This window comes from Fringilla coelebs, assembly GCF_963513975.1.
Source record: "Fringilla coelebs genome assembly, chromosome: 29".
Classification (NCBI taxonomy): Eukaryota; Metazoa; Chordata; class Aves; order Passeriformes; family Fringillidae; genus Fringilla; species Fringilla coelebs.
In genome coordinates this window covers 904,879-930,541 of record NC_140055.1, presented here as the reverse complement: position 1 = coordinate 930,541, position 25,663 = coordinate 904,879, and the positions used below count along the sequence as shown (strand labels likewise).

Sequence of the window (25,663 nt, the reverse complement as noted above, 5' to 3'; positions counted from 1 at the left end):
ACCGATAGCCCAGAGAGCCCAAATATCCCAGAGATCCTACAGAGCCCAAATATCCCAAATATCCCAGAGAGCCCAAATATCCCAAATATCCCAGAGATCCCACAGAGCCCAAATATCCCAGAGAGCCCAAATATCCCAGAGAGCCCAGAGAGCCCAAATATCCCAGAGATCCCATAGAGCCCAAATATCCCAGAGATCCCACAGACAGCACCCCACTCATCCCCACCCCACTCATCCCAGCCCCATCCCCATTCCCACCCCACTCATCCCAGCCCCATTCCCATTCCCACCCCACTTATCCCAGCCCCATTCCCACCCCACTCATCCCATTCCCATTCCCATTCCCACCCCACTCACCCCTGCCCCGTTCCCAGCCCCATTCCCATTCCCGTTCCCAGCCCCGTTCCCATTCCCACCCCACTCATCCCATTCCCGTTCCCATTCCCGTTCCCATTCCCGTTCCCATTCCCGTTCCCATTCCCGTTCCCATTCCCGTTCCCATTCCCGTTCCCGCCCTACCTGGCATTCCCAGGAGCCCCCCGGCCACGGAGAGCTGCGGGGCCTGGGCGAAGTTGGAAGAGCATGGAGCGGGCGGAGGTGGGAATGCCGCGCTGCAGGCTGCTCTGGGCTGCGGGGCCTGGCACACGGACACACGGACACACGGACACGGACACACGGACACACGGACACACGGACACGGACACACGGATACACAGACAGGCGTTGGGATTGTGGGGAACGGGGAGAAAGGGAGGCCATTCCCCCCATCCCCACGGTCCCATCCCCATAAACCCATCCCATCTCCATAAAACCATGATCCCACCCCACGATCCCACCCCATTAATTCCATCCCATTATCCCAGGATTCCATCCCACCATCCCATTATCCCACCATCCCATGATCCTATCCCATTACCCCATTATCCCACAATCCCATTATCCCATGATTCCACCCCACGACCCCATGATCCCATCCCATGACCCCATGATCCCATCCCATGATGCCACTATCCCATTATCCCATGGTCCCGTCCCCATGATCCCATCCCATTATCCTGTGGTCCCATCCCATGATCCCATCCCTACGATCCCATCCTATGATCCCATGGTCCCATCCCGTGATCCCATTATCCCACAATCCCATGATCCCATCCCATTACCCCATTATCCCACAATCCCATTATCCCATGATTCCACCCCATGACCCCATGATCCCATCCCATGATCCCATGATCCCATCCCCATGATCCCATCCCACTATCCCATGGTCCCATCCCCATGATCCCATGATCCCATTATCCCACAATCCTATTATCCCATGATTCCACCCCATGATCCCATTATCCCATCCCCATGATCCCATCCCATTATCCCACGGTCCCATCCCGTGATCCCACCCCACGATCCATCCCATTATCCCACCATCCCATGATCCCATCCCATTACCCCACAACCCCATTACCCCACGATCCCACATCCCCCCGATCCCCCGTTCCCGGTGCCCCGTTCCCAGCGGTCCCACCATCCCACGATCCCGTTACCCCCCGTTCCTCCATCCCCGGTGCCCCCGTTCCCGGCGGTCCCACCCCACAATCCCATTACCCCCCGATCCCCCGATCCCCCGTCCCCGGTGCCCCGTTCCCGGTGGTCCCACCCCACGATCCCCCGATCCCCCGTTCCCGGTGCCCCGTTCCCGGCGGTCCCACGATCCCCCGTTCCCGGTGCCCCGTTCCCGGTGTCCCACCTGCCGGAGCGTGTGGTGCCGCAGGATCCCGTCCTGTTTGCCCACGCTGGGCACGGCGGGCGCGGCCGTGGGGGACAGGGCAGCCTGCTGCTGCAGCCGCTGCTCGATCTCCTGCACGGGGCGGGGGACACAGATCAGCCGCGCACGGGAATGCCGTCCATGGGAATGACATCCATGGGAATGACATCCATGGGAATGACATCCATGGGAATGACAGCCCGGGAATGACAGCCCGGGAATGACATCCATGGGAATGACAGCCGGGAATGACATCCATGGGAATGACAGCCCGGGAATGACAGCCAGGAATGACATCCATGGGAATGACAGCCCGGGAATGACAGCCAGGAATGACATCCATGGGAATGACAGCCATGGGAATGACAGCCCCGGGAATGACAGCCGGGAATGACAGATGGGAATGACAGCCGGGAATGACATCCATGGGAATGACAGCCATGGGAATGACAGCCGGGAATGACAGCCGGGAATGACATCCATGGGAACGACAGCCGGGAATGACAGCCATGGGAATGACAGCCCGGAATGACAGCCGGGAATGACATCCATGGGAATGACAGCCCAGGAATGACAGATGGGAATGACATCCATGGGAATGACAGCCCGGAATGACATCCATGGGAATGACAGCCCCGGGAATGACATCCATGGGAATGACAGCCCCGGGAATGACATCCATGGGAATGACAGCCCAGGAATGACAGCCCAGGAATGACAGCCGGGAATGACATCCATGGGAATGACAGCCGGGAATGACATCCATGGGAATGACATCCATGGGAATGACAGCCCAGGAATGACATCCATGGGAATGACAGCCCGGAATGACAGCCGGGAATGACAGCCATGGGAATGCCGTCCATGGGAATGACAGCCCGGGAATGACAGCCCGGGAATGACAGCCGGGAATGACAGCCGGGAATGACAGCCGGGAATGACAGCCGGGAATGACAGCCGGGAATGACAGCCGGGAATGACATCCATGGGAATGCCAGCCCCGGGAATGACAGCCGGGAATGACATCCATGGGAATGACATCCATGGGAATGACAGCCCAGGAATGACATCCATGGGAATGACAGCCCGGAATGACAGCCGGGAATGACAGCCGGGAATGACAGCCATGGGAATGCCAGCCCCGGGAATGACAGCCGGGAATGACAGCCATGGGAATGCCAGCCCCGGGAATGACAGCCGGGAATGACAGCCATGGGAATGCCGTCCATGGGAATGACAGCCGGGAATGACAGCCGGGAACGGCACCCGGGAATGCCAGCCCGGGAATGCCAGCCCGGGAATGACAGCCCAGGAATGCCAGCCCGGGAATGACAGCCCGGGAATGACAGCCCGGGAATGACAGCCAGGAATGACATCCATGGGAACGACAGCCCCGGGAATGACAGCCGGGAATGACAGCCCGGGAATGACAGCCGGGAATGACATCCATGGGAATGACAGCCCTGGGAATGCCAGCCCGGGAATGCCAGCCCCAGGAATGACATCCATGGGAATGGCCATCCCGCCCAGCTCCTTGGGAATGCCACCCCATTCAATCCCCTCAGAATGCCACCCCATTCAATGCCCATGGGAATGCCATCCCCTTGGGAATGTCATCCCATTCAATGCCCATGGGAATGCCACCCTGCTCTATTCTTCAGGAATGCCAACCTGGCTGGGACGGGATGAGTGGGACGGGATCAGTGGAGTGGGATCAATGGGATCAATGGGATCAATGGGATAGGGATAATGGAATGGGATGGGATCAATGGGATCAGTGGGGTGGGATCAATGGGAGCAGTGGGATGGGGATAATGGAATGGGATGGGATCAATGGGGTGGGATCAATGGGATCAATTGGGTGGGGATAATGGAATGGGATCAATGGGATCAGTGGGAACAGTGGGATGGGGATAATGGAATGGGACAGGATCAATGGGATAGAATCAATGGGATCAATGGGATGGGATCCATGGGATCAATGGGAACAGTGGGATGGGGATAATGCAATGGGATGGCACAGGGTGATTCGGGGCGCTTTGGGGCGGTTTGGGGCGCTTTGGGGCAGTTTGGGGCGGTTTGGGGTGATTTGGGCTGGTTTGGGGTGATTTGGGTTGGTTTGGGGTGATTTGGGGTGGTTTGGGGTGATTTGGGGCGGTTTGGGGTGGTTTGAGGTGATTTGGGGCAGTTTGGGGCAGTTTGGGTTGGTTTGGGGCGGTTTGGGGGCGATTTGGGGCGGTATGGGGTGATTTGGGGGCGATTTGGGGCGGTATGGGGTGATTTGGGGCACTTTGGGGTGGTCTGGGGCGATTTGAGGCAGTTTGGGGTGATTTGGGGCGGTCTGGGGTGGTTTGGGTTGGTTTGGGGATGTTTGGGGTGATTTGGGGTAGTTTGGAGCGGTCTGGGGTGGTTTGGGGTGGTTTGGGGTGGTTTGGGGCAGTTTGGGGGTGGTTTGGGGTGATTTGGGGGCGATTTGGGGCAGTTTGGGGTGATTTGGAGCAGTTTGGGGCAGTTTGGGGCGGTTTAAGGTGGTTTGGGGCAGTTTGGGGCGGTCTGGGACGGTCAGGGCCACTCCCGGGGGGGGATCCCCACCTGCTCCTGCTGCAGGGCCTTGACGAAGGCGTTCTTGAGGCGATTCGTGTGCTCGGCCTTGAGCGCCTTCTTCTGGTTGGAGGTCTGGCACTGCTCGCACAGGATGCGCCCGCCCTTCTCCTGCTTCCAGTGCGGCGTGAAGTCGGTGCGGCACTGCGCGCACACGAAGGGCTCCACGCGCGGCACCGCCGGCGCGCTCTTCCCTGCGGGGCATTGGGGGGGAAAGGTGAGAATCACGAGGGAAATCACCAAAAAAAAATGGGTGGGAGTAGGGGGAGGTTGGGTTGGAAGGGTGGGGATTGGAGGAAATACTGGGAGTTGGGCAAAAATCATGAGAATTGGTCAAAAATCCTGAGAGTTGGTCAAAAATCCTGAGAGTTGGTCAAAAATCCTGAGAATCGGCCAAAAATCCTGAGAATTGGTCAAAAATACTGAGAGTTGGTCAAAAATCCTGAGAGTTGGCCAAAAATCGTGAGAATTGGTCAAAAATCCTGAGAATTGGTCAAAAATCCTGAGAGTTGGCCAAAAATCGTGAGAATTGGTCAAAAATCCTGAGAATTGGCCAAAAATCCTGAGAATTGGTCAAAAATTCTGCACCCAGACAGAACACAACGTTTTGGGGTGAAAGACTGGAAATCCTGACTGAAATCGCAACAAATTGGGTGGGAATAGGGAAAGGTTTGGCTGAAAGGCTGGGAATCGGATGAAAATCCTGAGCATTGGCTAAAAATCCTGAGAGTTGGCCAAAAATCCTGAGAATTGGCCAAATATCCTGCACCCAGACAGAGCACAACGTTTTGGGGTTGAAAGACTGGAAATCCTGACTGAAATCGCAACAAATTGGGTGGGAGTAGGGGAAGGTTGGGCTGGAAGGGTGGGAATTGGATGAAATACTGAGAGTTGGGCAAAAATGCTGAGAGTTGGGCAAAAATCCTGAGAATCGGTCAAAATCCTGCACCAAGACAGAGTGCAACACTTTGGGCTAAAATTCTGAAAATCCCAACTGAAATCACCAAAGAACTGGGCAGAAATATTGAAATTTTTGGCTGGAATCCTGCCAATTGGCCAAAAATCCGCACCCAGACAGAGCACAACGTTTTGGGGTGAAAAGACTGGAAATCCTGACTGAAACCACAGCAAACTGAGCGGGAATAGGGAAAGGTTGGGCTGAAATGCTGGGAATCGGATGAAAATCCTGAGCATTGGCTAAAAATCCTGAGAATTGGGAAAAAATCCTGAGAATCGGCCAAATATCGTGAGAATCAGGCAAAAATCCTGAGAATCGGCCAAAAATCCTGAGAGTTGGTCAAAAATCCTGAGAGTTGGTCAAAAATCCTGAGAATCAGCCAAAAATCCTGAGAATTGGTCAAAAATACTGAGAATTGGTCAAAAATACTGAGAATTGGTCAAAAATACTGAGAGTTGACCAAAATCCTGAGAATCAGCCAAAAATCCTGCACCCAGCAGGACACAATGTTTTGGGCTGAAAACTGAAAATCCGGACTGAAACTGCAAAAAACTGGGTGGGAATAGTGAAAGTTTTGGCTGAAATCCTGCAAATCGGCCAAAAACCCTAAGAATCGGCCAAAATCCTGAGAATTGGCCAAAAACCCTGAGAATTGGCCAAAAACCCTGAGAATCGACCAAAATCCCGCACCCAGGCAGAACCCAACATTTTGGGTGAAAATCCTGACCGAAATCCCAAAAAACTGAGCGGAAACATTGAAATTTTCGGCCGAAATCTGCCAAAAACCCTAAAAATTTCATCTCAAATCCCACCGATTTAACCTGAAACCCTACAAACCCCTCCAAAACCTCCAAAATCTCAATTTCCTCCCCACCAGCTCCTTCTCCAACCCCTTCCAACCACCCCCAAAATGCGGTGTCACCCCAAATCGGGGATGTCACCCCCAGAACCCCCTCCCAGACCCGTTTTTGTGCCCGGTTGTCACCTTGGCTGTCGATGACGCTTTCCCCACCAGCTCCTCCTCCAACCCCTTCCAACCACCCCCAAACCGCGATTTCACCCCAAATTGTGGATGGCACCCCCAGAACTCCCTCCCAACCCCATTTCTGTGCCCGTTTCCCACCCGGTCGTCACCTTGGCTGTCGATGACGCTCTGCACCACCTCCTCCTCCAATCCCTTCCCACCATTCCCAAAGCGTGGTGTCACCCCAAATTGTGGATGTCACCCCCAGAACCCCCTCCCAGCCCCATTTTTGTGCCCCGTTGTCACCTTGGCTGTCGATGACGCTTTCCCCACCACCTCCTTCTCCTCCAACCCCTTCCAACCACCCCCAAACCGCGATTTCACCCCAAATTGTGGATGTCACCCCCAGAACTCCCTCCCAACCCCATTTTTGTGCCTTTTTTGTGCCCGCTTGTCACCTTGGCTGTCGATGACGCTCTCCCCACCAGCTCCTCCTCCAACCCCTTCCAACCACCCCCAAACCGCGATTTCACCCCAAATTGTGGATGGCACCCCCAGAACCCCTTCCCAACCCCATTTTTGTGCCCGTTTCCCACCCGGTCGTCACCTTGGCTGTCGATGACGCTCTGCACCACCTCCTCCAGCCCCACCATGTAGATGAACTCGCTGTTGGCGGCGCTGGGCAGGAAGTGCAGCAGCGGCGCCGGCGGTTTCGGGGGAGGGATCTCCAGCAGCGTCTTCTCCAGCTGCTTGCGCAGCGCCAGCTTGGCGGCCGCCTGCGAGTTGGCGGCGTCCGAGAGGGCGCTGGGGCTGGGGAGAGGGGAGGACACGCGGGCCACCGAGCCCGGCTGCATGTGCGACGCGAGGTTCATGTAGATGGCGGAGGAGGACGAGCGCTGGCACGGCACCGAGGAGCCGGATTGCTGCGGGGGAGGAATGGGGTCAGGGGGTGGGATCGGGGATTGGGGGATTGGGATTGGGAGGGGATTGGGGTTGGGGGGATTTGGGATTGCTGCGGGGTAGGAATGGGGTCAGGGGGTGGGATCGGGGGGAGTGGGATTGGGATTGGGGGATTGGGATTGGGGTTGGGGGGATTTGGGATTGCTGCGGGGGAGAAATGGGGTCAGGGGGCCGGGATCGGGGATTGGGGTTGGGGGATTGGGATTGGGATTGCTGCGGGAGAGAAATCGGGTCAGGGGGCCGGGATCGGGGATTGGGGTGGGGATTGGGGGGGAATTGGGACTGGGGGATTTGGGATTGCTGCGGGGGAGAAATCCAGCCCAAACCAGTGCCCAACCAGCCCAAACCAGTGAAACCAGCCCAAACCAGAGCCCAGGCAGCCCAAACCAGCCCAAACCAGAGCCCAACCAGCCCAAACCAGAGCCCAGCCAGCCCAAACCAGAGCCCAACCAGCCCAAACCAGAGCCCAACCAGCCCAAACCAGAGTCCAACCAGCCCAAACCAGAGCCCAACCAACCCAAACCAGAGCCCAACCAGCCCAAACCAGCCCAAACCATAGCCCAACCAGCCCAAACCAGAGCCCAACCAGCCCAAATCAGAGCCCAACCAGCCCAAACCAGAGCCCAACCAGCCCAAACCAGCCCGAACCAGTGCCCAGGCAGCCCAAACCAGTGCAAACCAGTGCCCAACCAGCCCAAACCAGCGCAAACCAGCCCAAACCAGCCCAAACCAGAGCCCAACCAGCCCAAACCAGCCTGAACCAGTGCCCAGGCAGCCCAAACCAGTGCAAACCAGCCCGAACCAGTGCCCAGGCAGCCCAAACCAGTGCAAACCAGTGCAAACCAGCCCAAACCAGCCCCAACCAGTGCAAACCAGCCCAAACCAGCCCAAACCAGCCCCAACCAGCCCAACCCAGCGGCGCACCGGCTGGTAGTTGATGGCCGGGCTGATGCCGGGCGTGGAGCTGCGGACCAGGCCGGGTTTCTGGGGCCCGCGCTGGCCCTGGAGCTGTGCGGGGCTGGGGGCGATGACGCGCTGGGACATCAACATGTGGGGCAGGGCTGAGCTGGCGGCCGAGCGGATCACGCTGTGGCCCTGTGGGGATCCACGGGGAGTCAGGGAGCAGATCCTGGGAACCGGCTCAGAAAACCCCAAACCACCCCTCAGAGCTCGGTAACAAAATCGGGGAAAAATGAGGGAAATTTGGAGCGTTGATTCCCTGATCCACAGAATTCCTGCCCAAATCCCTCGTTCTTCCCCAAACTCTCCTGGATTTTACAGGGTTGTGCCCCTCTCCCCAGCTCAAGCTGGCACATCCCTATTTCCCGTGGTAGGAGTTGCTCCATGGTCAAGGAGAGGGGCAGAATTCCACTTCCAGCAGCTTCTCCCTTGGGAGCAGCAGGGAGGCTGAAGGCCTTGGAGAATTCCCACCATCCTCATCCCACTCCAGCTGGGACATTCAGAGGACTGTGGAATATCCATCCCCACAAGGATCACAGAATCCAATTCCTGACAAACCCAAATCCAACCCCAAACACCGGGAACTGAAGGAAAAAGCCCCTCAGCTCTGTGTGCATCCACCAAACCAGCATTTTCCAGGAATTCTCACCTGTAATGTCCTTAAATTCTGCGGCTCCACGCCCTGGGCCCCGGGCCGGGAGGGGATCTTGGACAGGCCCTGCTGTCCCACGTGGGCTGGGGACGGCTGCACGATGGACGCGGCGTTCTGGACAACGGGGGTCTGGGGGGGCAGCAAGGACAGGGTTGATCATCCCAGGAAGGGATTTAGGGATTTAGGAGGAGTGGAGGCTCCGTGTGCAGCCCTTGCTGTCATCCCACCCACCCTCAGCCTCACCTTTTGCACCACGTTTTCCTTCTGGAGTTGGCTCTGCCGCAGCTTCTTGAGGAGCACCAGCCGGGCCTCCTCCAGCCGCAGCTCGTCCCGGAGCTGCTTGATCAGCTGCTGCCTCTCCTCCAGGCTTTTCCCCTGGAAAAACCCGGATATCAGGCAGGATGTGAGCAAGGGAGGGGGGGAAAAGCTGAATCCAAGCAGGAATTTGGAACTGGGGGGGGCTGCACCGAGAACTTGCTGAGAAACGCCCCAAACTCCTCATCCCACCCCAACGCCCCAAATGCTTCATCCCCCCTCCACCCTGAGCCTTTCCCGGGATGGAATTCCCGTTCCCTCACCTTGAACATCTCCAGGTTGGCCGCCTTGAGCCGCTCCTCCATGCGGGAGCTGGAGCGGGGGCTGGAGGCCTCGTTGTCCGACAGGACGATGATGTCCGGGGACGGGGTCAACCTGCCCCGGTCCTGGTCACTGAGGGGGGAATGGAATGCCAGTGAGCCAGGAATCTGGGATTTGGGGAGCCCCAGGGAGCCAGGAATTGGGGATCTGGGGAGCCCCACTGAGCCAGCAAGGTGGGATTCTGGGAGCAGGACCCCCCTCGTTCCAGCACGGATCCGGAGCGGCGCGGCTCCCATGGACACCAGGAGGGAAGGACTCCCTCCAAAGCACTCCCTCGCCCTCCAGGTCCCTCTCCAGGGGTGCAAATCCCAGCTGGGAATGAGGTGGGAACCAGGAGTGTGTCCTGGTGCTGGGATGGGAGGGAATGGCAGGGATACTCCAGCCTGGAATTGCTCGTCCTCACCGCGGCGGAGAAGGGGCTGAATTCCCCCCCATCAGCTGCAGCACTCCAAGCCTACCCCAACCCAAATCCATTGGAAAAGCTCATTCCATAAAGGAAAACATCCAACTGATCCGTGATGGGGTTGGGAAACCAAAGGAGCAGCAGGGAAAAGAAATGAACCAAAAATCAGTGGTGGAATCCAGCAGGATCCAGGCGGGATCACCCCGGGGAAGGAGACTCCAAGAAAAGCCCTTTGCTACCCTGGATTTCATTCCTGCTGCTGGAGAGCCTTGGAAAACTGTGGGATAATCCAGCACGGAGGTAATTCCAGCTCCCTGGAAGGTCCCTGGAGTGAGGGGACACCAGAGAATAACTCATCCCCAACTGTGAGCTCTGAACACCCAGGAGGGAGCCCAGAGCCAAATCCCAGCTCCAGGTTTGGCTGCTCCGAGGCTGGGGAGATGCTCAGAGCTGGGTCTGCCTTCATCTGCCAAACATTCCAGCTGTTTCTGTGGATATTCCAAACACCAGGGCACGGAGCTGCCCCTGCTCCAGCAGAGAAATTCCAGAGTATCCCAAGGAGAAGGAGCCAGGGAAAGCAGGCTGCACGGCAGGAGTTCCAAACTGGTTTGCCACATCTGGATGGCACTTCCCTGCATCAGGGCTGTCCTGCAGCTCCTGGGGATTATTTTTGCAGGAGCATCCCAAAACATCCAGCCTGGATTACTGCCATTCCACCAGGGGAATAAGGCAGTGCCAGAGTCCAAATCCAAGAGGGAAAATAGATCCATCCATGAGGAATCACCAGCTGTTGGATTTCCTTTGTCCAGGGAAGAGCAGGATTCCAACAGAATCACTGGAGGAGGAGCCACGGCGAGGGAGGCAGGCAGAGGTGAGGAGAGGTGGAGCACATTCCCAAGGAAAATCCAGGAAAACAAGATATTCCCAGTCTCACTTCTCATCTCAGAGTGGAGCATTCCCAGCTCTTCCCAGGGCTGATTTCCTGATCCAAGTGTCCGTGTGAGATGCTGGTGCCCCACTGGGTACCCTCATATTGCACAGTATCCAAGGAATTCCGCTGAGGATGCAGCTCCTCACTCAGAGCAGGACCCTTCAGGGACCCTCCCACCATCCCAGGCTGCTCCAAGCCTCGTCCAGCCTGGCCTCAGGGACGAGAAATCCACAAATCCCTGGATAACCTGTGCCACCTTCACATCCCACCTGCCCTCTGTCCGTGGGCAGCCATTCCCCCTCATCCCACCGTTCCCAGCTCTCGCCATCACCACAACGGGCTCTCCAGGACCCCCCAAATCCCATTTCATTCCCAAGCCGGCTCCTCCCACCCCTCCAGACCCTGGAATTCCCACACCCACCTCCTCCTGGCGCTCATATCCACGGGCTCGTCGTTGATGTTCTCCTTGCCCGGCCGGGCCGCGCTCCGCCCGTCCCCGTGGGGCCTCAGGCTCCCGTTGAGCTTCTCCTCGTAGCCCTTGATCCCGTCCGGCTTCACCGGGAGCTCGTGGGGCACCTCCAGCCCCGCCAGGTCCTTGCGCTTGAGCAGTGCCAGCATCTTCAGCCTCTCCATGGCCTCGTGTCCCTCCATCTTCAGCCTCTTGGCCAGGACGTCCTCGCGCTCCTCCGCCGGCTCCAGGCTCCGCTTGAGCAGGTTCAGGCGCAGCGCGTCCTCCGTCATCCGGTCCATCCTGAGGGACAGGGACAGGGACAGGGTCAGTGCCAAGGATCCTGGTGAACCCCCCCAGGGTCCCCCCCGAGCTCAGCTTGGCTCCCTCAGAGAGCTCTGATCTCCTCAGGGAGCTCCAACCTCACACAGCTCCAATCTCACACAGCTCCAATCCCACAGAGCTCCAATCTCACAGAGCTCTGACCTCTGGGAGAGCTCCAACCTCCAGGAGAGCTCCAATCCCACAGAGCTCTGACCCCTTGGAGAGCTCCAATCTCACAGAGCTCCAACCTCACAGAGCTCCAATCTCACAGAGCTCCAACCTCTACGAGAGCTCCAATCTCACAGAGCTCCGACCTCTACGAGAGCTCCAATCTCACAGAGCTCCGACCTCTGGGACAGCTCCAATCCCACAGAGCTCCAACCTCCAGGAGAGCTCCAATCCCACAGAGCTCCAACCTCTAGGAGAGCTCCAATCTCACAGAGCTCCGACCTCTGGGAGAGCTCCAACCTCACAGAGCTCCGACCTCTGGGACAGCTCCAATCCCACAGAGCTCCAACCTCACAGAGCTCCAACCCCTTGGAGAGCTCCAATCTCACAGAGCTCCTTGGAGAGCTCCGACCTCCTCACAGAGCTCCAGCCTCCCCAGCCCCCATCCAGGTCAGGAGTTTCCCCCTCTGAAAGGCTCTGAAGTCCCCGAGAATGGCAGCACAATCCCTCCTTTGGGATGGAACCCCACGGATGCGGCTCAGCAAGGAAGGGGAGCTGGGATGAACCCCTGGGAGCCCTGGAATGCCAGGAAATCCCCCACCGCGTGCTCTTCCAGGCAGGAATGCTCGGCAGCTCCGGGATGGAGGCTCGGGCAGGTCCATCCCCGCCCTCCCACCTCTCCTGCTCCCCCGCCTCAGCTCCAGGTGCAGGAATGCCCTCTGGAAAACAGGCAGGAGCCCATCCCAACCCCATCCCAAGCCTGGAGCCCATCCCAACCCCATCCCAAGCCTGGAGCCCATCCCAACCCCATCCCAATCCCGCTCCCAGGCTGATAAGGAACCAGCTCCGACAACAAAGAGCCACGGAGCTCCACCTGCAAACCAGCTGGGCGAGGCCTCTCCCTGAGGAGCAGGGCTGGGGACCAGGACAAACACCCGGGGAATCGCTGGGAATTCCATGTGGCCGGCTCGGGAACACGGGAATTCCTCGCTCCGCAGGGAACAGAAAGCGTCCCTGCTCAGAGCAGCCGGGTCCCGGGCACCTGGAGCTGCTCCACACCTGCCTGGAGCCGGCTCCGAGTCATTCCCGGGACAAACTCCCGCCAGGAGGAGGCTCTGGCTCGGGCACAAATCCCCGGAATGACGCATCCGCACATCGGCACACGAGTTCAGCTCCGCTGGAGACAGCAGGAGCAGGGGAGGGCGGCAGGAAAACCCACGGGAATCCCAAACACCGGCTGAGAAAAGGCCGGGCCGGCCGGAGCCTCCGAGGAGCACCGAGGGCTCTCCCCTCCCTACCTGCTGGTCCCGTCGCTCCGCACGTCTCCCAAATTTAGCCCGGCAAGCCGGGACAGGCCGCGGGAGCCGCTCCCGCCCCCGTCCCGCAGGAGTGACCCCGGGGGGATCGGGGATGTTCCAGACACCCCGGGAGCGCTCGGAGCCGCGCCCAGCGCTGCGGCTGGAGCCGCTGGGAGCGCGCCAGGAACGGGCTCACGGCTGCTCCCGGCGAGGAGAGAGGAGGAGGAGGAGGGAGAGGTCCACAGGAGCAACATCCCACAGGATGGGAGCTCCCCACTGAGCATGGGATCCAGCAGGGAGAGGCAGGATCTCCTGCACCAACATCCAGGGAGGATGGAAGGATCCTGCAGGAATTCCTGAGATCCCCCGGTCCCTGCTCCATCACCAAGGTGGTCTCCCCATGCCCTCCCCTCTGGCATTCCAAAGAAATCCAAAGTGCCGTTACCGGAATGGGGCCCACCACTATTTAATCCACTCCAGAGGTTTTCCAGGCTCAGCCAGATCCAATAAAAATTAAATTAGGCTCCGGATTCGGTATTGAATGGGGCCCTTTGGCTGGAGGGGAAGGGGAGGATCCACTGGGAATTTCCAGAGCGCTGGGAAAGCCAGGGGAGAGCTCCTGATTCCATCCAGAAATCCACAGCAAAGAGCAGGAATGATTCCAATCCCGGGAATGGGTCTGGAGGTCGGGCAGGCGGGAGGCTCCGTGCTGGCCCCGCTCCGGTCTCGGCACATCCCAAACCGGATCATCCGGCCCCGCCACCCTCGGGCACAGCCCCCAGCGATCCGGCACATCCCAGGGAACAGCCTCTCCCTTCAGCTTCCATCTAAAAAAAATCCTCCTCGCCGGAACCAAATTCCCAAATGGTGGCAAAACTCATGGAAAACAGGAGCTAAATCCACGGCGTGCCTCCGACTGGGATTACCCCCGGGAGCCGGGGGAGAGCCAAGATTCCAGAGGCTGCCGGAGTGGGATCAGCAGGGTCGGCCGGACCGACCTTGGAAGGGCTTTCCAGGAATCCCAGGGTGCTGGACACGGCCTGGCTCCGTCCCGAGGGCGATTCCCGGCTCTCGGTGGGGACGCTGCCGCCGTCCCTGCCGCGGCACCACGTGCTCCTCGGCACGTTCCGCTGGCTCCGGGCGCTCCTCCCGCTCCACGGGGCCCGGCAGGACGGGTTTGGTGCAGACACACAAAGCAGCACCCCCTTTTCCATGGATATTGGATGTGGTGCCCGCAGGGGAAACAATCCAACAAAAAAAAAAAATCCTCAGCGGGAGGATTTGAAAGGCTGGAGCGAGCCAGTTGGGCCAAAAGAAGGAATATCCAGGGAGAAGTGGGAATATCCAGGGAGAGAGGGAAAATATCCTGGGATTTACCCGATGGAGTCCAGAACCAAGACTTGGCAGCGCCAGGAGTTAATTCCAGCCGGAGTTTATCCAGGGAGGTGCCAGCCCCTTCGGGTCAATCCCCATGTTGCTCTTCCAGCCCCAATTCCCGGCCTCGGGCCCTCCGGAGCTCATGGAGGGGTTGTAATTCCTGATCCAGCACCAGGAGTGATCCCTGATCCACCAGGAGTGATCCCTGATCTGCCACGAGGGTTCCAGGTGCCCCCAGTGCCTCCAGGTCTCCCCAGCACCCTCCAGTTTCCCCACCCCGCTCGGGCAGTGCTGGAATTCCGCTGAGCGGAGCTGCCGGCAGCCCCAGATGATCCGAGGTGGATCCCTGGGATCCGAGGGAGCGAGGATGGGAAATCAGGGATAAACCAGCCCAGCACCTGCTCTGCTCCTCGAGAAGCTCTGGTATTCCTAGGCAGAGGCAGCCTCAGAGGACCCAGAGCATCCCCCAGTTTCCATCTGGGGCTGGAATGCCAGAATTAATCCCAGGAGAGACCCAGAATCCAAACCCAACGTGACCCCCAGCGCCCATCCCCGGAGCCAAGGTGCTCCCAGAGGCTCCAGCTCCATCCCAGGACATCACTCAGACCCGAGACTGATGGAATAAAACCCGCCCAAATCCCACTAAAGTCCCGTTTTCCCGGGATCAGGAATTGGTGAGACCCAACTCCTGCAGCTCACCTGGGCACGCTCCCGCTGCCCAAACCCCCCTAAATCCCAGGATCTGGCCTCAATCCCCGCAGATCCCGTGGGAAATCCTCAGGGCTGGCTGCTCATCCGGAGCCATCCGGCCCCAATCCCGCTCCGGGGGCTTCCCGGAGCCCGGCACGAGGCGGCTCCAATTCCATCTGGGCTCGGCACATCCCGACGTCGGCGGCGGCGCCGTAAAAAACGCACGGAACACAAAATGGCTGGCTCCCAGGGCCAGCATTCCCAAGGAACGCCAGGAAAAGGATAATCACCTAAAAAGGTAATTAGGATTTAACGGCTCGGCGGTCGGCAGCGGGATCCGGGAACGCCGCTGGAAAAGGGAAGGGGAAAAGGAAAAGGCGGCTGAACAAAAAGCGTGCTGCTGCTGTTCCCGAGGCTGCTGCTCCAGGAATCCCCGGGAAGGAATTCTGGGGCAGGTGAGGGAGGATGAGGGGAGATTTCCTCTGGAGCAGGAGGAGCACTGGGATCAAAGCAAGAGCAGAGAAGCCCTAAGAACGACCCTGGAGCCATCCCAGAAGGCTCCCGGGAGGGAACGGGAACGGGGTGAGGGATTTGGGAAGGGATGGGAGCGGGCACCGGGATGTGGCAGAGTGAGAATTCCTATGGAGCAAACTGCTCCAGGAGTTCTGCTGCTCCCATTCCTGGATCCCAGCATGGGGACACAGACTCCTGCCAGAGCCTGGATCCCCCCAATTCCAGATCTCCCAGACCCTGAATCCCCCCGATTCTGGATCTCCCAGACCCTGGATCTCTCAGATTCCAAACCTCCCAAACCTTGGATCTCTGGGATTCCAAATCTTCCAGACCCTGGATCTCTCAGATTCCAAATCTCCCAGACCCTGGATCTCCTGGATTCTGGATCACTCAGACCTTGGATCTCCCAGATCTCCCAGACCCTGGATCTCTCAGGTTCCAGATCTCCCAGACCCTGGATCTCCTGGATTCCAGATCTCCCAGACCTGGATCTCCCAAACCCTGGATCTCTCAGATTCCAGATCTCCCAGACCTTGAATCCCCCCAATTCCAGATCTCCCAGACCCTGGATCTCCTGGATTCTGGATCTCCCAGACCCTGGATCTCCTGGATTCCAGATCACCACCCCCAGCTCGGGATGCCCTCAGATTCTGCAGCTCCGGGTCAAGTACGAAACTAACAATGGGGAGCAGGAAAAGCAGGAAAGGAGGAAAATCCTCCCTCCCAAAAAGTGCTTCCCTTCCCTCCTGAGTTTGTGTTCTTGTCCAACTCCGCTTCTTGGGAATGCCGGGGCCGGGTCAGGCACCACGGGCCTCACACCTCATCCCACCCCAGCATTTTTGGGATGCAGGAGGAGAGCAGGAATTCCAGAAGCTGGGGGGGGAAAAAGACCCCAAAAACTCCACAAACTCTTAAAGAGAGATAAAAATTCCATGGCATCTGGCTGGGACGGGCCCGTTTTGGGAAAAGCCAGCTGGAAAACGCTCCGGGAAAAGAAAACCCAATAAAAACGGATGGGACGGAAGGTGGAGGGGGGGGAGGGAGCGCCCGGCCCCCTCCCCATCCGGGATGACGCAGACTTCCCAGGCTCCCTTATATAACGCTGCCCGATTTCCTCGACTGCGGGCGCTGCCTTTGTGCGGCTCCGGGGCTCCCATCACCGGTGAACGGCCCCATCGATCACCGGTGAACGGCCCCATCGATCACCGGTGAACGGCCCCATCGATCGTTAAATCGGCGAGGGGAGGGGGTGACAGCCACGCGGGGCCGTCGTTCCTGCCGGGATTTTTGCCGGGGAGGGTGGGATTGGAGCATTCCGGTGGAATAGCGATGGTGGGGAAGGGGGGGAGGGAAGGGAGAAGGGAATCACGGATCGGCTCCGCCAGCAAACCCCAACACCACGCTCCTTTCCTCCTTAAACACTCCCTCGAGACATCCCCCCCCAAAAATACCAAATAATAATAAAAACGTACAAAAAAGCAGCCTCAGGATCCCTTTTGTCCTGCCTCCGAATTGCCGACAAACCCCGGGATGGTCTCACGGATACTCACAGGTACAATATTCCCGCTGCCTCCAGCTGCCAAGAAAACGAGGGAGGAGCAGGGCGGGGGGGCCCGGGAGCGGAGCGGGAAGGGGCAGGGGGCGGCCGGGGCCGGGCAGGGCCCCGCGCTCCATCGCCCGCGGAGCCGCAGCCGCAGCCGGAGCCGGAGCCGCGCTCCGAGCGGGCCCTTCCCTGCCAATCATGCGCGTTCTGTTTTATTAAACAAAAGAAAAGGGGGATGCTGACTTTCTCCCATGATGCTTCGCGGGGCAGGGAAAAAGAGAAGGGAGGGAAAAAAAAAAAAAAAAAGGGAATTAAAAAAAAAAAAAATTTGAATGAAAAAAAAAAATTTTTACGGGAAATTAAAAAAAAAAAAAAAAAAAAAAAAAAAAGAAGAAATGAAAAATTCCGGTCGTGACCGGTTTGGCACTTCCCGACAGGGAACTGGCTCCGGATTTTGGGGAGGGGGGTTAATTTTTCCTGGGATTTCGGCGCTGGCGCGGCCGCCCCCTCCCCGCTCCCCCTCCCCCCGCTCCTGGCCCCCCGCCAAACTTTGTCTTCATTCATGGAAGCTCCTTCCCTCCCCTGGAATTTTAACTGTTTCCCTCCCAAAAAGGAGCCGCGGGGCCGCCGGGATCCGCCCCTCCCGTTGCCAAAAAACCGCGGCCCGAGGTCGGGCCCGGCGGCGGAGCTGCCTCGGGACCGCCGAGCCCGCGGCAGGGAGAGGATCCCGAGGGGTCCGGGGATGTCCCCAGGGGCCGGGAATGTCCCCAGGGGGCCGGGGATGTCCCCAGGAGGGATCCCAGAATGTCCCCAGGGGTCCGGGGATGTGCCCAGGGGGCCGGGATGTCCCCAGGAGGCCGAAAATGTCCCCGGGGGTCCGGGAGTGTCCCCAGGGAGGATCCCAGAATGTGCCCAGGGATCCCAGAATATCCCCAGGGGTCCGGGGATGTCCCCAGGGGTCCGGGGATGTGCCCAGGGAGGATCCCAGAATGTGCCCGGGGATCCCAGAATGTCCCCAGGGGGGATCCCAGAATGTCCCCAGGGGGGATCCCAGAATGTGTCCCGGGATGCCAGGGAAGTTGCCCAGGGATGTGGATGAGGATGCCAGGGAAGATGCCAAGGAACACGCCAGGAAGACACCCAGGGATGTCAGTGAAGACGCCAAAATCCCCAACAAGAGCCCAAGGGAAGGAAGGAAGGCGCTGGAGGAGAGGCTGAGGGAGGTGAGGAAGATGCCAAAGGGATCCCAGGGAGCAGGGGAAGATCCCTGAGGATCCCTGAGGATTCCCTGGGAAGGTGCCCTGGAGATGCCAAGGGATGCTGAGAGCCCCAGGATGGGCTGGGAGGTGCCCTCTGGCAATCCAGAGGGATTCTGGCTGTCCCAAACCCCCTGGACCAGCTGAGCTGCTCCAGCCCAATTCCAGAGGTGCCAAATTCCCATTCTGGGCCCCCAGGGCTGAGGGTGTCCCGAGCAGGGAGCAGAGGGAAGAGGATGGGGACAGATTTGGGACCTTTTTAAGGAATTAAGAGTGCTTGGAGTGTCCAGCACACGGAGAACCCAGGAGATGGAAAACACAGTTTTAAACCAAACCACTGGAGATTGAGAGTGGATATCTGGAATTCCTGAGCCAAGGGAATATCCCCATCCTCACTGCAGCCCTCCCTGGGAGGGTGGTGAGGCCCTGGCACAGGTTATCCCGGGAATCTGAGCCTGCCCCATCCCTGGAAGTGCTCAAGGCCAGGGCCTGGAGCAGATGGAAGGTGTCAGATTCCCCCAGAACACCCCGACAGTGCCCAGCATCCCCGGCTCTGCTCCACCCCTGAGCTGTGGGAGTCTGGGAATTCCGTAGCATTCCAGCACTGGAACCCCCAGTTTGCCTTTATTGGATAAAATGGAACAATTCGGTTTCCAAAGGGGGAAAGGATTAATTAGCTTTAATTGCATGCTCGTTTCCATGGATTTATCAGCTAATGAGGGGGTGGGATGGGCCCAGGGATGATTTATTCCAGGCTGTGTCCATGGAAAACGCAGAGGGCACAGGAGAGCAGCAAATTCCTTTCTTTCTCCATTCCCTGGTTTTTCAGGACCATTCCAGGCTGTTTCCATCCTCCCCCTCTTCCTCAGGCCCTTCCATCCCTGATTTTGCTGGGTGGGGATTTGGGAAGGGATGGAATCCCTCCCATCCCACTGCTCCCACCTCCCCAAGGGATCTTCCCAGCCAGGATGGGCAAAGGAAGCACTAAACCATCATTTAATTGGATTTGGGGTTTTTTCCCTGTGGATCCATCCCCTGGGAGCTTCTGTTTCCTGAAAAGGTCTTTGAGGAAGTCTGACCAGAGCTCCTTTTATCCCAAATCCAAAGGATCCCTGGATCTGCCTCCCCACTGGTGCATCTCCCCCAAAGCAGAGAATTCCTGGATCCAATTCCCTCCTCCTAAACCGAGCTGTGATCCTGATCCAGCCTCAGGCCAGCACTGTGTACTCAGGAAGAGATTCTGGGTGAACTGGAGGATGATAAAGCAGGAAAAGGGATGATTTTTCCCCAATTTTGCCATCCAATGGGAATCTGACCTCCAGGGAAGGCCTTGCTCGAGGAGCTCCCACCACAAACTCAACCCAACCGAGGGATTGCCAGGATGCAGCCCCCCAGGAAGGTGGGAATCCACGATCCCACTGCTATGGATTCATCCCAGCCCCTCCAGAACACGTCCTGTGCCCCCTGGGAATTCAGGATTCCCACCCACATCCAGCAGCTCCAACTTCCCAGCCCGGCACTTCCAGCTAAAACCAGCCAGTGTTGGGTTCTGGGATTTCCTGAACCTTCCACTGAGGCCATTCCTTGGAAAAGCAGCCTGGGAGCTTTCCCTCTCCTTCAGGAAGGCTCTGCTGGTCTGCAGGAATTCTTGCAGGGAACAAACACCCAGGAGCTGTTGGGATTTGTCAAGGCTCCAAGGTTGAATTGGAATCCAGGATTTAATAAAGAGGAAAACCCAGCAAGTTTGGAGAGCAATGGGATCATTTTGGAATTCCCTGGAATTCTGTGTCCCTCTGATTGCCATCTTTTCTCTCTTTTCACTGTGGAGGCAGCACAGGGATGGGTTTGAGGAGCAGGAGAATTCCTGATGGACACAGATGAGCTCCTCCACCCGCACCTCTCATCCCTGAGTGAGCTGGAACTGGGAGCAAACTGGGAGCAAACTGGGAGCAGCCGAGATTACCAACCCTTCCTTCAGCCAAGGACCCAACCTGGAGCATCGACCTTAAAATGCCCTGAGGGCTGTGGATCCTGTGGGAAACAGCCCAAGCAGGTTTTCCAGCCAGGCCTAACTAAAATCAGGATTTGGGGAGCACACCTGGAGCTCTGCTCCCGGAGTTTGGGGAATTTTAGGTGGATTTTGGGGAATTTTAGGTGGATTTTGGGGAACCTCTTGCTCGTAACTGACTGGGAAACCAAAAATGGATGCTGGGATGGATCAAGGAGCAGCCTCCCCTTCCCAAGGGCTTTGGCTCAGTCTCATCCCAGAGAATACCAGGATTCATGCATCCATCTTCTGGGATTCTCTGCAAATGAAGCTCAAATTTAATTGGGAAAACCCCCCCGAGCACGGAGAACGCACACAAATCCAACTCTTCCCATCAAAGGATTCCAAAATGGGACAATTTTGGGATTCAGCCCCAAAATCCACGCTCAGACCTCAGGGAGTGCAGTCCCTGGAGCAGGGATGGGACAGCATGGACGTGATGAGCATCCATGGAAATCAAACCCGGCCTCCTCGGGGCTAATTTTAGGCTTGGAAGCGCCGCTCCCAACACCCTCCGGATTCCAGGGGCTGGTGCTGCTCTTCAGAGGGATTTCAGGCATGTTCCAGATGCCACCATCCCAAATTCCCGGGGAGGATTCCACATCCAAGGGGCAGAGAGGCAGCCCTGGGGTCTGGAGGGGAGAGTTAGCCCCTTCCCCCGGCCCATCCTGGATCTGCCAGCGCCGGGAAGCGCCGAAATCGGGGGAATAAAAAAAGAAAAAAAGAAAAATAAAAAAAGAACCAAGCTCAGCACCGCAGCCTCTTCCTGACCCACTTCCCTCGGATCAGGATGAGCTCCCCCAGCTCTGAGGTGCCCCAAAATCTCCAAACCAGCGGGATGGGGAGCGGATTCAGGGCTGGAAGGACCCCCAGACACAGCAGGGCAGCTCCTCATGGAATGGGCTGGGATGTCCTGGAACATTCCCTGGGTCCTGCTGGGAGGAGCTGTTAAAGCTCTGTCCTTGCTATGGAGAGAGCTGGGATTGCCCAGCCTGGAAAAGAGAAGATCCAGGGAGACCCTGGATCTTTGGAGACCCCCAAAATCTCCCAGCAGCCAAAGAGGCTCCAAAGGGACAAGGACATGGAGAGGCAGGAAAAGTGGGAATGGCTTGAGGCTGGGAAAGGGGAGATTTGGGTGGGATGTTGGGAAGAAATCCCTGCAGAGAAATGAGGGTGCACCCCAACACATCCCACCCCAGCCATGAGAGCATCCCTAAGTGCTACAAAACCCAGAATTCCCCTAAAAACCTGGAAAAGAAACTCAAGCACTGACAAAACCCACGGCAGACACAACCCCAGCAGTCCATGGGGAAGAATTCCAAGATCCAAGTGAAACCCAAACCCACAGATTTCCACCAGGAACAACGATGGACCAAGGAGCAGTTTTGCTGTTGGATACAGAAGAGCCAAGCATGGCAAACTGTCAATGAACTGGGAAACAATCAGGGAAAAAGCTGAAATGACTGCAGGGAATCCGGGGAATTCCTCTCCCAACCCCCTTGGGAGGTGGCACTGCAGGGGAAGGCGCTTCCAAGAACATCCTGAGTGGGATCGATCCTGCCAGGCAGGAATATGGATGGAGGGAGGGATGGAGGGATGGATGGATGATGGATGGATGGATGGATGGATGGATGGATGATGGATGGATGGATGGATGGATGATGGATGGATGATGGATGGATCCATGGATGATGGATGGATGGATGGATGATGGATGGATGGATGGATGGATGGATGGATGGATGGATGGATGGATCCATGGATGATGGATGGATGGATGGATGGATGGATGGATGGATGGATGGATGGATGATGGATAGAGGGATGGATGGATGGATGGATGGATGGATGGATGGATGGATGATGGATGGAGGGATGGATGGATGGATGGATAGATGGAGGATGGATGGATGGAGGGATGGATGGATGGATGATGGATAGAGGGATGGATGGATGATGGATGGATGGATGGATGGATGGATGATGGATGGAGGGATGGATGGATGGATGGATAGATGGAGGATGGATGGATGGATGGATGGATGGATGGATGGATGGATGGATGATGGATGGATGGAGGGATGATGGATGGATGGATGATGGATGGATGGATGGATGATGGATGGATGATGGATGGATGGATGATGGATGGATGATGGATGGATGGATGGATGGATGGATGGATGGATGGATGGATGATGGATGGATGATAGATAGAGGGATGGATCCATAGATGATGGATGGATGATGGATGGATCCATGGATGATGGACGGATCCATGGATCCATGGATGATGGATGGATCCATGGATGATGGATGGATGGATGGATGGACAGATGGATGGATGGATCCATGGATGATGGATGGATGGATGGATGGATGGATGGATGGATGGATGATGGATGGATCCATAGATGATGGATGGATGATGGATGGATGGATGGATGATGGATGGATGGATGGATGGATGGATGGATGGATCCATGGATGATGGATGGATGGATGGATGGATGGATGGATGGATGCTCCCAGCCTCGTGCCCAGGACAGGTGCCAGGGGAAGGTGGCACCGAGATCCCAAAGGATCAGAGCGCTGGATCACCACGGAGCCCTGGGATGGATCCCAGCCCAATCCCGGACTCCCAGCAGGGACTCCCTATGGAATCTCCCTCTCCCCGCAGCATCCTGCCTGTCCCAAATCCTGCCACGTGCCAGGGTCTCCCAGAGCGGGCCTGCCCAGCCCCCAAAATCGCTGAAACTGCCGAAAATCCGCAGCTGCCTGTGCCATCAGCCCCAACCCCCACCCGGGAGCACCGAGGAACAGGAGTCAAATCCTCCCACACTCCTGCCAGGAGGAGGCTGTTCCCATTCCCGTGCTCCCCCTTCCTCCTCCTCCTCCTCCTCCTCCTCCTCCCGCCCGGCAGCGGCCGAGGAAGCTCCAAAAAATCAAATGGATGTTCAAATTTAAAACACCTAAAAATCAAAAACGCTCTGGAAAAGCCGATCGATCCCGGCGCATCCGCCGCTCTTCCTCCTCGCTCCCAGATTCCCAAATCTCCTCCTCCTCCTCTCTTCCCGGCACAGCACCCCCTCCCCCCGCCATCACAGATCCCTTCTCCAGGCTCCACGGGGAGGGGAAAGCGCCCAAACGCCTCAATTTTGGGAATCTGGGCAAGGATTCTCCTCGGGAGCAGAAATCCTCATCCAAGGGAGGAGAAATCCTCTCGGATCTCCTGCTGGGAGAGGATCCAGCTTCCCAAAAAGGGGTGAGGAAGGGTCTGTGACCCCCCAGTGGGGTTTTCATCCCGATCCCACCCAAAATCCGGGAAGGGGAAGGCGCCGGAGGCTCCTGCTCGGCGTTCCGGCAGGGATGGCAAAGTTTCCCTGCTGCCTTTGAGCAGGGGAAGCAGCGCCGGGAACTGAGGGGGGGCAGCAGGAAAAGAGGGAGAATCCCGCGGGGAGGAAATCCTGGATGAGGCCGGGACCCGGGGAAACGGCGCGGAAAGGAACCGGGAGCGGCTCCCGAACCCCGGCACGGACCGGGGGAAACAAAGGGGGGACGACCCGGGGGGGTCCCGGCATCCGCCCCCCTCAATCCCATCGGGAACCCCCCGGCTTTCCCGGGGGCTTCCCCGGCGCTCCCCCAAACCTCCCGGGCTGACCCCCAAAATCTCTCAGCTCTGCCCCCCAAAATCTCTCAGCTCTGCCCCCCCAAATCCCTGAACTCTGCCCCCCCAAAATCCGTCAGCTCTGCTCCCCAAAATCCCTCATGTCTGCCCCCAAAATCCCGCAGCTCTGCTCCCCAAAATCCCTCAGATCTGCTCCCCAAAATCCCTCATGTCTGCCCCCAAAATCCCGCAGCTCTGCTCCCCAAAATCCCTCAGATCTGCTCTCCAAATCCCTCAGCTCTGCTCCCCAAAATCCCTCAGCTCTGCTCCCCAAAATCCCTCATGTCTGCCCCCAAAATCCCTCATGTCTGCTCCCCAACATCCCTCAGCTCTGCTCCCCAAAATCCCTCAGCTCTGCTCCCCAACATCCCTCAGCTCTGCTCCCCAACATCCCTCAGCTCTGCTTCCCAAATCCCGCAGCTCTGCTCCCCAAAATCCCTCAGCTCTGCTCCCCAAAATCCCGCAGCTCTGCCCCCCCAGATCCGTCTGGCTTTACTCCCCAACTCCCCCGCTCTGCTCCCCCAAAATCCATCTGCTTTGTGCCCCCAAAACCTCTCAGGCTCTGCTCCCAAAATCCCTGAGTTCTGCCCCCACCAACCCGTCAGGCTGCGCCTCAAATCTGAGCGCTGCCCCCCCCCAAACCCCTGAGATCACTCCCCAAAATCCAGGCTCTTCCCCTCCAAGATCTGCCTGCTTTGTGCCCCAAATCCTTCTGGCTCTGCACCCCAAAATCCCTGGGCTCTGTTCCCCAAAATCTCTGAGTACTGCCCCCAAATTCGCTGTGCTTTGCTTCCCCACATCTAAGCTCTGCTCCCCCAAATCTGCGCGCTGCTCCCCCAAATCCAAGCTCTGCTCCCCCAAATCCTTGAGCTCCGCTCCCCAAATCCGAGCTCTGCTCCACAAAATCCCGGAGCTCTGCTCCCCAAATCCAAGCTCTGCTACCCCAAATCTGAGCTCTGCCCCCCACATCCGAGCTCCGCTGCCCAAACCCGAGCTCTGCCCCCCAAATCCGAGCTCCGCTCCCCAAATCCGAGCTCTGCCCCCCAAATCCGAGCTCAGCCCCCCAAAATCCCGGAGCTCTGCCCCCAGCCCGGGCTCCGCCGCCGCCCCACGCTCGGGCTCTGCCCCCCAGACGCGAGCCCCGCGCCCCCGAGGCCCAGCCCGCAACCCCTGGGGCTCTGCCTGCTGCCCTCAGCCCCCCAGATCCGCCCCGAGCCCCCCAGATCCGCCCCCAGCCCCCCCAAATCCCCCCCAGCCCCGGCTCTCGGCCCCCCCCCCAGCCAGGCCCTGCCCCGCCCCCGCCGGGCCCGGCCCCGCCGCCCCCGCGGGCCTCACCTGGCTCGGGGGTCGCGGGGGGTCTCGGCGGGTTCCCGGCGCGTCCCGGCGTTTCCCTGTGGGTTCCCTGTGGGTTCCCGGTGGGTTCCCGGCGGATCCCGGCGGGTCCCGGGGGGTCCCGGGGGTCCCGGGCCGGGCGGGCGGAGCAGACGCGGCCGCCGCCGAGCGCA

General features: G+C 58.3%; 1 protein-coding gene across 1 annotated transcript in view; it reads right to left on the bottom strand.

Moving 5' to 3' along the window:
• Positions 1-25,663, bottom strand: part of GATAD2B (GATA zinc finger domain containing 2B) — a 29,793-nt gene extending 4,130 nt beyond the window's left edge. The window contains 12 exon segments of the mRNA XM_084223420.1: positions 520-577; positions 579-625; positions 628-637; positions 1,745-1,855; positions 4,355-4,557; positions 6,893-7,208; positions 8,170-8,340; positions 8,855-8,986; positions 9,101-9,232; positions 9,436-9,565; positions 11,249-11,578; positions 25,494-25,663. Of these exon segments, the coding sequence (XP_084079546.1) occupies positions 520-577; positions 579-625; positions 628-637; positions 1,745-1,855; positions 4,355-4,557; positions 6,893-7,208; positions 8,170-8,340; positions 8,855-8,986; positions 9,101-9,232; positions 9,436-9,565; positions 11,249-11,577 (1,639 nt within the window). The 5' untranslated portion in view covers position 11,578; positions 25,494-25,663.